The 11,138-nt window shown below is 39.1% G+C and overlaps 1 protein-coding gene across 17 annotated transcripts in view; it reads left to right on the forward strand.

Annotated features, from left to right (window-relative positions):
• Positions 1-11,138, forward strand: part of MTMR3 (myotubularin related protein 3) — a 213,077-nt gene that overhangs the window by 174,200 nt on the left and 27,739 nt on the right. For 10 of the 17 annotated variants that reach the window (XM_023733677.1, XM_023733679.1, XM_023733676.1 and 7 more), the window contains 3 exons: positions 1,159-1,239; positions 5,235-5,331; positions 7,786-7,899. In XM_023733677.1, coding sequence (XP_023589445.1) covers positions 1,159-1,239; positions 5,235-5,331; positions 7,786-7,899 — 292 coding nt within the window. The remainder of the gene's footprint in view (positions 1-1,158; positions 1,240-5,234; positions 5,332-7,785; positions 7,900-11,138) is intronic. The other 7 variants (XM_023733690.1, XM_023733691.1, XM_023733682.1 and 4 more) reach the window with 3 other exon arrangements.

Raw genomic sequence — 11,138 nt, forward strand, 5'->3', positions numbered from 1 at the left:
TCCTTGCTTTTTCTGTTATTGATTTCTGCTTTTATGGCTTTATGGTCAGAAAAGATGCTTTGTAATATTTCAGTGTTTTGGATTCTATTAAGGCTTGCTTTGTGGCCTAATATGTAGTCTACTCTGGAAGATGTTTCATGTGCATTGGAAAAGAAAGTATACTTGGCTGCTGTTGGGTGGAGTGTTCTGTATTTTAAAAAATCTTCGTTGAGATGCTATGGCATTTTTAAAATTTTTTGTTTGTTTATAGCTCCTTTTCAAGGTTTGTTTTTTTTTTTTAGGTAAAATTTACATACAATGAAATGCACACATCTTAAGTGTATATTCACTGAGTGTTTTTTTAAATCATTGCATCTTATTAAATTTTCCATCTCTGCCATATCCTAGGATAATGAACTTAAATGAGTGTACCCTGATGCATTATGCTATATAAGATCTTTAATTTATTTAAAACTCTTAACTCCAAGAGGCATTCCCTGGTTTTGGGTGCCAGGGTTTAGTCAGCAAAGCTTGGTTTCTTGTATCCTGTTTTCTCACAACCACAGATGGAAAATTCCTCAGCTTTTTAGATAACTTCACATTATTCCCTTGATACATTATATTGTTTCTTTTGGATTTGAGCCAACTCTTAGGATATTCCTAAGATAGGCCAGGTCAGAACCTCACTCTTGTATTTTAAATATGGGTGGGTTTGTCCTAAGCTAGGAGGCTTTGGTCTCCTTCCTGATGGTATCTGGGGTTTTTTTGGCCATCATGTCATACAGACATCTGCATTGTTCTCTCTTTTGTGGGTTTTTGATGCATGGCGGTGTGAAGGGGGTAAAGTACTGATTAAGGAGTTAGAAAACCTGAATCCAAACCTGTACCTTACAACTTAATTGAAGAAATAACACCAGACAAGCCATTTATCTTCTCTGTACTTTAGTTTTCTTTGTTCTTCAAACTGGGACATGCAAGCTCTTCAGAATACCTGACTCAGGTACTCTGAAGATCAAATCTCTGAATGCGCAAGAGTTCAATTCAGTAAATGTCTGAGTGCTTCCTATGTGCCATACTGGAAAAACGCTTTGTAAATTATGCAAATACGAGGTGATACCATCAGAACTGATCAGTTAGAACTTACTCTGTGAGTAAAGGTAGCTTTTGTTTTTTCCCAAGATACACAGTCCACATTGAAGTTATGGACCATCAGCCACATGGCATCTTACTGTACTTCAGTGACTTGGTTTGAGTGTATGTGTACGTATGGCTTTTTCTTTTCATATATTTTCACTGTAGAGAATTGAGCAAAACTTGCTCTTAATAAGAAGTACCATCGTGGCAGTTTTAAAGCCAGTCAACCTGGTTCTTCTGTCTCCACCCAACATTGCTCACCAAATATAAGCATTACCAGACTAGGGTGAGACAGCACTTCAGGTATTTCAAAGTGATTCTTTTGTATAATCTGCCCCAATGCATGAGATCACAAGCAGAGACTCTGAGGGATGGAAGTTAGTTAGTCTATTAGCAATTAATAAAGCCAAAGCTTTTTATGGATTCTTCTCTGCATAGTCAGTTAAGCGTAGAATTTGCGCCAGAGAGGCGGGAAATGGGAAATTGCCTCATCACCTTGGAGTTCATATGAACCTGTCATAGTTAAGCTAGCTTTACTGTGGCCACAGTTCTAGCTCTTAATCTGCTTTGGAAGAAGTCTCAACACTGCTATTGGAGTTCACCTATGAAACTTGCAAAAGCCTTTGCAAAACTCTTGACTTCTACTTTTAGCCTCATGTCAAATTCTGAAAGAGGAATGGGCTTAAAGTTCTCCGTATGCTTAACCTCCTCCCCTTCATTACAGCTGGCATCTTGGTGATCTCTGTGTACTTGAACATTAATCTGGAGTTCTGATACATGACTGGACAATTCAGCTGCTAGTTTAGCAGCATCAGGCTTACTCTGACTTCTCTTGTGTGAAATGCCCGTTAAGCTCATCTTGTTTATCTACAGACAGCACATGGCTCTGGGTCTTGGCACTGCTCTGCAGCTGCCTGTTTAGTATGAAGTGAAAGCCCTTGCCAACAGTCTCCTGAGTTTGCAGTCCAGTAAGTGTGCATGTAGAGGACTTTGCTCCGCAGAAAAGAATGATTCTTCCTTTCCTGTTTGGGAATCTGGGCGGGCTAGTTCTCACCTTCTGTGACTCTGGTACTGATCTACTTGCTCACATGCTGGGCAAGGCCCTGGCCCTCCTATCCCATGCTTTTAAGCTGTGTGTAATTGTGGTTTGAAAATTCAGTCAGTGGAGGAGCTAGACTTTTTTAGTAGAAAATTTGTTTAGATTGTTGATTCTTTGGTTAGGATAGAGGGAGAATTTATTGGCAGCTCACTGCTTTAGAAGTTTTTATTTTTACTACAGTGATTAATTGCTTAACTGTATGTACAGGTAGTCCCCAACTTATGATGTATTCAAGTTACGACAATTCATACTTATGACCAACTGTTTTTTCCTTTTTTGTGAGTCTTATCGTTAGTAATATGTACTACATACAGTGTTAAAATATATCTGTAAATTTATGTGTAATGTTTCCAACCCCCAAAGACAAAGATCGGCTTTAAAAAGATACTGATAATAAAAGGCAATAATAAGAAAACTTAAAAAAAAAAATGAGGTATTCGATTTATGTCAGAACTGACTTACAATGGAGTCGCTGGAACAGAACCCCGTCCTAAGTCGGGGACTATCTGTATTCGTAGTACAAGAAATACTAAACGGTGAAAATAAGCACATCTTCATTTGGGGTTAGGGGAGGCAGGCAGGAAGGATTGATTGAAATGAAAATATAAAGCCGAACAAAAACCTTATGGCCCCAATATTTAAAATAAGTCGGAATATTACAGCATGCCTAACATTGAATCAGTTGAGACATGGAAATCCTGAGAGAGAAATTCTTGAGGAGCATCCAGCAGTAAATATGTTTTTATTTCTTCCTGGGATTCACGTTTCTGGCTAAATAAACATATTAAGCTTCTAACACAGTTTGACAAAAGCCAGTTGAATTACTCATGTACGTAAGGTCTGCTGCTAGATTTTTTTCAAGAAGTTTTCCGACTGCATATTTGATTCACTAATGGGTCATGAAATCAAATTTTTAAGAAATGAAAGAGAATGGAAAGTATCAAAATGCATCACCCCACATAGTAAGGGGTGAGTATTGTTTTGTGAAAATTTTTTTTCTTATAAACGTGTGTATTGAATGTGATGTAAAATATATTCTTATTATTTACAGTGATTCAAAGTTTATAAAGCCATTGCTTTAGAGGATACAAAGATAATTAAAATTCCTTGTCCTCAAGGAGCTTGAAATAACAGCTTTTCCATACTTGCTACTCAGTGGTATTTCTCTTTGTGTAGCTCTGAATTTCACACTCTGCATGATAGTTGTAAGCCCTTCTTTGGACAGTGATTCCATGTAGTAAATTGCCAGTGGTTAGTTTTAAACCACAGGATCCTTGTAGGGTATCTGTGTATTTACTCTAAGATATAAGTATTAATGTGAAAAACCATTAATTAAAGTACTTTTACCTTTTCCAAAGGCTTGGAACTTGTATCCCTGGGTAGAAAAAATCTCCTCTTTAATGAACTTGGAGTCGCTATAGCTTTACAGTGTTTAGACTGGGATTATGAACAAAAGACTTCCTGTCTAGCATTCTTGATGGTCAGTAGTCCTTAAAATTTGTAGACAGATGGCACCTGAATTCAAATAGCTTTTTTCCCATTTGGAAGCCTGCTACATTGCTTCTGAAACTTCCCAAATGGGATAGATTCAATGGATTATTTCTTCCTGCATCTCTGCACCTCATCTTTTTATAGCTGTCTTTTAGAAAATGTATAATAGCTAGCTTAAGCTCAAGAAAAACAGTTTAAATAGGAAAGTAGTTTTACAGAATTGTCCTTCATTCAAGTAATTGTTGTTCCCTATTCTGAAGCTCCTCTACGTAGGAGAGCAAAGCTTTATACTTTGATCACCAAAGCAGTTTGTTTTGTGCTTTTATTTGGTATCATGGTTTCTCCCAGCCTCCACCAGCATTTATTTTACAAGCTATAACACTGTATCTTAGAGGTGCTGCTTAAATTTTCTTTCTTTTTTTTAAATAAAATTACTGCCTAAGACTTTTCAAGGAAGGAGATTATTTCAGATATACTGGCATTTAATATGTTAGGTTCATTTCTGCCTTCGTTGCTGTCTTAATAACAAGAAAGCCAAATTCACTAGGAAAATGTAGCCAGATTATACTTGTTTGGGTAGATATTCTTACAAATACTCAGTGTTTTACTTAGCAGTACTGGGTTTCCTGAGATTTCTGGGTACTGGCAGTTAGAATTCCATGATCTCTTATCTGCAATTCTAAAATCTAAAAGGTTCTGAAAAACCAAAAGTTTTTCTTGCCTTATTTAGTGAGTGGATCTGATCTGAGTTGACATGAGGCTATTTATTATCTTTATTTATCCCTTTTACTGGGAGTTATCCATACATTTCACTGAAGAAACATTAATATTTGATTAAGCAGTCCCTGTTGAGAACGTTGGAGCCATGGTGGCGCAGTGGTTAAGAGCAACATCTACTAACCAAAAGGTCAGCCTTTCGAATTCACCAGCTGCTCCTTGGAAACCTTGTGGGGCAGTTCTACTCTGTCCTGTAGGGTTGCTATGAGTCAGAATCGACACAACAGCAGCAGGTTTGGTTTGGTTGAGAGTGTTAATCTAATAATTGTAATGTATGCACCGTTTTACCTTACTAAAATCCAAAAAACTCTTTGAGTTCTGAAATCTGGCGGAAGGATTTTAAATGCGCGGTTGTGGATCTATAGTACTATTTATGGTGAACTTGTTAGTGATTTTGTTTATTGGTCTGAGTGTGGAGGAAGGAAAATAGCCAGTGTAGTGACAAGAGTGTTGCTTTTGGGGCCATGGAGTCTTTTGGAGTCTTAGTTTTGTCCTCTGAGAATGAGGTTAGTGATGCTGTTCTCATAGTTGATAATGGATATTAGAGGAAATAACATAATTCTTGATCAAAATTAATATCTTCTTCCTTCCTCTTAACCTAACAGGGATTTTTTAAAAAGCTAAGTATATGTTATTATCTGTACGATATCTACCTTTTAAAAATAACCTGAGCAGTTTAACTGTGCTTTTATTCAACTTTTTTTGCAAAATGGTATTCATTTTTGCCTTTCTGCTGTCTGTCTCTGGCCCCTAGGGGAGCACGTAACGTCACGGTTTAAAAACGAAGTGGAGCGGATGGGTTTTGATATGAATAATGCCTGGAGAATTTCCAACATCAATGAGAAGTACAAGTGAGTTGTCTGGACCCTGTGGACTGTGTTTCACAGCCAGTGCCTTTGCAGAAATACCATCTCTCATGTGGCAGAACATTTGAACTTAGACTTTTTCTTTCAACTGGAGTTTTATTTATTAAGTCTAAATGCATAATCTTCAGAGTACTTCTTGAACTGTTTGTTCCCATTGCTATCACTGGAGTGGAAAGTAATCCTTATTTAATAGTATCGTGGGTACCAGTGCCCCCCCCATCCCCCATTCTTCCTGGCACAAGTTTGTCTAGGTAATACTTTGTTTACCTGTAGGCAGGCAGTTTCCATTGTTCTCATCACCACTTGGATCACATTTGAGATAGGATTAGTGATCTAAGCAGAGATAAAACATTTAGGAACTAGTATTGATGACTATAACTTTACTCCAGATCCTATGAAATAGGCATAAATATTACTCTGTTCTTTAATGGGTTTCATCTAAAACTAAATTTACAGTTATGACCATTTAATCATTTAATATTAATCATTATTAAATAGTAAACGTTACCTATTTCCTTAAAAAGTATAAGTGCGTTAGTGGAGAAAGGCAGTTAACTAATGTAATTTAGGTGATCCAGGTTTCTATAAAACAGAAGAAGATTGTCCAGGAGATTTAAATTGATACATCCTTCTCTCAAATTTTCTTGCAGCATTTGGAGGCATTAATTATTCTTTTGCCCTTTGAGTTGCCTCAAATTATGATAGCGCTTTTCCTGGTCTGTTCGTGGCTGGCCATCAGAACATATCATTTTTTATTGGAAAACTACAGCTGATTACTGTGCATAGCCCTTAACAGGGCCCTTGGCCAAGAAGCCGAGAACACAGGGTGTTCTGAAGAGTCGGAGCTATAAACCGGTCCTACCTTTGCTCTTCTTAGTGAGCAAAGCAGAGAATGGGGTGTGGTGTGGAACAGACTAGAGGAGGGGCTTCTGAGATCCTGAGGCTGCCACTGACTTTGCTGCTGTGTAACTCACCTTTCTTATACTGGAAACTACTTGAACGTAATGAACGTAATGATGAACGACAGTGAACGTAATGATCAGAAAATTGTGTGGAGTCAAAAAACTGAATTAAGCTAAGTTTGTTGGAAAAATATTTGAGTTCAAAAACCATTGTTTTTTAAAATCCCTAATTCATATGGATTTTAAAAATTAACTTCTTATCTTGGAGTCTACTAGTTCCACCTCAAAACAAGTCTTCAAGACATTGAAAAATTCTTCCCACTACAAAGGAAGAATGAGAGACAAATTTGTTCTCAGCTTAAAATAAGATAAAAGGAATGAGACTTATGGTTAGAGTATTAGCCATGATCACTGTGTCCCAGGTTATATTTAGAAGTATGTGGGGGAGGTGTTGGGAAGTTTGTATAGTTACTCTTGGTCATAGCTATTCTCCTGGTTCAAAGGCTTTTAAATCCCTGATACTTAATGTCTTGGAAATCGAGAACAGGAGGCACATATATAGTGAAGAATGATTAAAAACAAAACAAAAATCACCCCAACTCCTAAGCCAGTTTATGTATTTCTGCCACTTCCCTAATGCACAGGATAGGCAAGGGCAGGGTGGTGGTGGTGGTGTATGTGGATTAAAGACTTTATTGCCTTCACTGTTGAAATGGATTAGGTCACCTGTGGAGAGACATTCTTCTGTAAGTAAACAGCCCATCAGAAGTACTGCTTTCCAGGGCACCAGCTTGACTAGCGCACAACTACCATCTTCCCTAATTAAAAGAGAGCTTTTTTTTTTTTCCCTGAGTATAATCTGTTCGGTAGAAATTATGGTTAACAGCTTGTCCATGTTACTAACTTGGCTCAATAGGACTGTGGTTGTGTATGTGAATGGGCTGGCCTGTAGTACTGTTTCTACATACTCATGGCTTCACCTAGTACTTACAATTAGGATATCTTGTTTGGTTCACATCCTGGAAACTTGGAATTGTGGGCTCTTGACCTTCTTTACATGTTTCCTTTTGACAAAGCCTGAAAGACTGAGTGTCCAGCAGAGGTTACACAGACTCACACTTGTGTAATCGGACCAAGCACTAGTGTAGTTAGAAGTGACCTCTATACATTTCTCACAACACAGAGTTGCAATGAAGAATAAAGAGACTTCCCCTTGACTCCCCTTTTTTCATTGATATTGAGATTGCCAGATCCCCAAAAGGTAGCATCAAGTGGAACATCCAAGATAGTATCACTTGATACATGCATAGATAAAAACTTAAGGCAGCCCATCCTACTGAAGAGGCCAAGACTGAAGTAAGGTTCCTCATTGCCTTTTAACTTGCTCTGTGGTAGCTTGGTCAATGTCTTTATACTGATTCACCCAGTGTCTTCCCCTCTTTCTCATTTTCTCCCTCCCCCTCCTTTCCTTTTTTCCTCTTCCTCCCTTCCCCCTCACCTCTCTTTCCCTCTCCCCCTTTCTCATCTTCCCTGTTAGGCTATGTGGTAGCTATCCACAGGAACTCATAGTGCCTGCCTGGATCACTGACAAAGAATTAGAAAGTGTAGCAAGCTTCAGGTCATGGAAGCGCATCCCTGCTGTCATCTACAGGTAAGTAAGCCTGATTGTGCCTCTGCTACTGCTGACCTGGTAAGGGAGGGGAGGTTCAGAGAGCTTCCTAGGCAAGTCTTTACTTCCTTATGTCAAAAAGCTGCTCCTCCAGTAACACACAGGTACTCCCTGCATCCAGAACACTAGCAGTTTTGGAGGTGGGATGAAAAAGATGAACAGAAGCTTGCAGGAAGGTAGGTAAAGGTCAGAAGATAAAGGGTCAAGTGCAAAAAGCAAAGCAGCACTCTGAAATACTGGAATGTGCTCTAGCCTTGGGAAGAAGATGGGGATTTTTATCTCAACTCTGCCCAGCTGTGATTTTGAACAAATTGCTTCAGCTTGCAAGGCTGTGGTTAGAAATGAGCATCTAATCATATGGGATATGTGAAACTTCCTAGAAAGTTGTCCTGCTCATCCCTTTGTGATATCATGTGGTATCATAGAAAGAGTACAAGGATGTTAACTTCTCACTGTCTGGTAGCGTTTATCAGAGCTAGCTTATTAAAGAGGAACTGAGTTTAGACCTTGGCTTTAATGGAATGATGGGACATTAATTAGCAATTAGTGAGTGATTAAGGAGATGGCGCATAGAAAGGCAAAGTGGCAATAGCAGGTGGATCCTGTTCCGGGGAAAGCCTACCAGTGTGCTTGTTGGAGTGTGAATTCTCTGATTTGGGGAAGCATCAGATGTCTAGAAAGATAGAAATTTGCCATTCTTTTTGGAAGGCCTGGTGTTCATTTCCATCTATAGGAGACTTTCTTAAGGGAAAGGGTTTTCAGGACAGTTGCCCTGGACAGAGGGAGAGAGACTGGAGGCAAGGAGACCCACTGGCAGTCTAGATGTGATGCCATGAGGATTTTATTGTGGGAATCAGACCCTACAGTAAAGGAGATAAGAGTTAACAAAATGAAACTCCAAGATATGAACTTTGGGAGACCAGGAAGAGATGATTCAGTTGACACCAATAAAAAAATTTTGGTAGAAAAGTGACTGGACTTGCTATTTCAGAATCCTTCTGGTATTCTGTAAGAACATGATGTGCTTACTGCCTTTAGCTTCTGATGTTAGCAGGGGCTTTGGACTGAGAGAGACGAGTCCTGGTCAGTGAGACTTAAGAGTACAGTATGGAGTTAACTCATCTGTGACTGTCTTTGTGGTTGAAACTTCAACCACAGAGGAGGAGTTTTGAGAGGGAACATCTAGAGAAGGACACTGGGGCTTGGCTGGATAGAAGATTTCAAAGCTAAGAGGCAGGAAAGCCAAGGGAGAAAAGTTTCTTGAAGGGGATAGTGGCATGGTGAAGAGAATGGGTTTTGGAGTCGCAGACCTGGGCTCAAGACTTCTCTGGCACTCCTTACTGTGACACCTTTAGCAAGTCCCGTAACTGACCTCAGTCTGTTTCCTAATTATTAAAATGGGAACAATAGTTCTTACTTTGTAAATGCACCACGGCATCTAAATGAGTGCCTATAAACACTGGACTTCTCTAAGCAGTATCGTAAGTAGGTTGTATCCCCAAGGGCTGCTTTTATAATCCAGTGAATATCTCTGTTTTCACAAAATCATGTTAAATTTTTAAGAAGTTATTCCCTATTATTCTGGAACTGTTTTCACATGTCATCTCCTTGTAATATTCACATTCTCCATTTGATTTTCCCAGTTTGCCAAACTTTTGGACTCTCTATAAGTTTGGGCCAAACCTGTGGCTTAATTAGAAACTCTTTATGCCAGGAGGCATTCCATTGAAATAATCAAGGTTGTATGCAGGCAAAGGATTTATCTCCTTGTGGAATTCCCACTGAGATAAACCAGCTCCTTCATTTAGTCCACCGAAGGCAAATCCTGATTGCTGCCCTGAATAGAGAGAGATTGAAAAGTATTTGCCTCTGGCCTGGTGGAATCCATTAATTTTTTTTTTTAATTTAGATAAGTTTATTTGTCTATTCATTGATATCCATACAACATTATCACCAATAATGTTCAGCCAGGGTTTTAATTTATATCTGACTACTCTTTTTTTTTTTCATATTACCTGAGTTTGTTTTTTTTTTTTTAAGTGCTTTAGGTAAAACTTTACAGAGAAAATTAGTTTCTCATTCAACAATTGCACACAAATTGTTTTGTGAAATTGGTTGCAGTCCCCATAATGTGTCAACACCCCAGTTCCCCATTCCCATCTGTCCATTTTTCCTGTTCCTTTCTGTCTTCTCGTCATTGCTTTTGGGTAAGTATTGACCTTTTGGTCTCTCATACATAATTGAACTAAGAAGCGTGTTCCTCATGTGTATTATTGTTTGTCTTATAGACCTGTCTAATCTTTGGCTGAAGGGTGAACTTCAGGTGTAGCTTCAGTTCTGAGTTAAAAGGGTGTCTGGAGGCCATAGTCTCGGGGGTTCTTCCAGTCTCTGTCAGACCAGTAAGTCTGGTCTTTTTTTCTCTCGTGTGTGTGAGTTTGAATTTTGTTATACATTTTTCTCCTGCTCTGTCCAGGACCCTCTATTGTGATCCCTGTCAGAACGGTTGGTGGTAGTAGCCAGGCACCATCTAGTTCTTCTGGGCTCAGGGTGGTGGAGGCTGTGGTACTTGGCGGTCCGTTAGTTCTTTGGACCAGTATTTCCTTTGTGTCTTTGGTTTTCTTCACTCTCCTTTGCTCCAGGCAGGATGGGACCAGTAGGCGCTTGCAAGCTTTTTTTTATTTTTATTTTTTATTGTTGTACTTTAAGTGAAAGTTTACAATTCACGTTAGTCTCTCATATAAAAATTTATATCTACATTGTTAGGTGACCCTAGTTGCTCTCCCTATACTGTGACAGCACACTCCTCCTTTCCACCCCTGATTTCCTGTGTTCATTCAACCAGCTCCTGACCCTCTCTGCCTTCTTATCTCACCTCCAGACTGGAGCTGCCCATTTAGTTTCATGAATCTACTTGAGCTAAGAAGCACACTCTTCACAAGTATCATTTTATGTCCCATAGTCCAGTCTAATCTTTGAAGAGTTGGCTTTGGGAATGGTTTTAGTTCTGGGTTGACAGATAGTCCAGGAGCCATGCTTTCTGGGGTTCCTCCAGTCTCAGACCATTAAGTCTCATTTTTTTTACTAGAATTTGAGTTCTTCACCCCCCTTTTCTCCTGCTCTATCAGGGACTTTCTGTTGTGTTCCCTGTCAGGGCGGTCATTGGTGGTAGCCAGGCAGCATCTAGTTCTTCTGGTCTCAGGCTGATGGAGTCTCTGGTTTAT

Source organism: Trichechus manatus, unplaced genomic scaffold (assembly GCF_000243295.1).
Source record: "Trichechus manatus latirostris isolate Lorelei unplaced genomic scaffold, TriManLat1.0 scaffold00061, whole genome shotgun sequence".
NCBI lineage: Eukaryota > Metazoa > Chordata > Mammalia > Sirenia > Trichechidae > Trichechus > Trichechus manatus.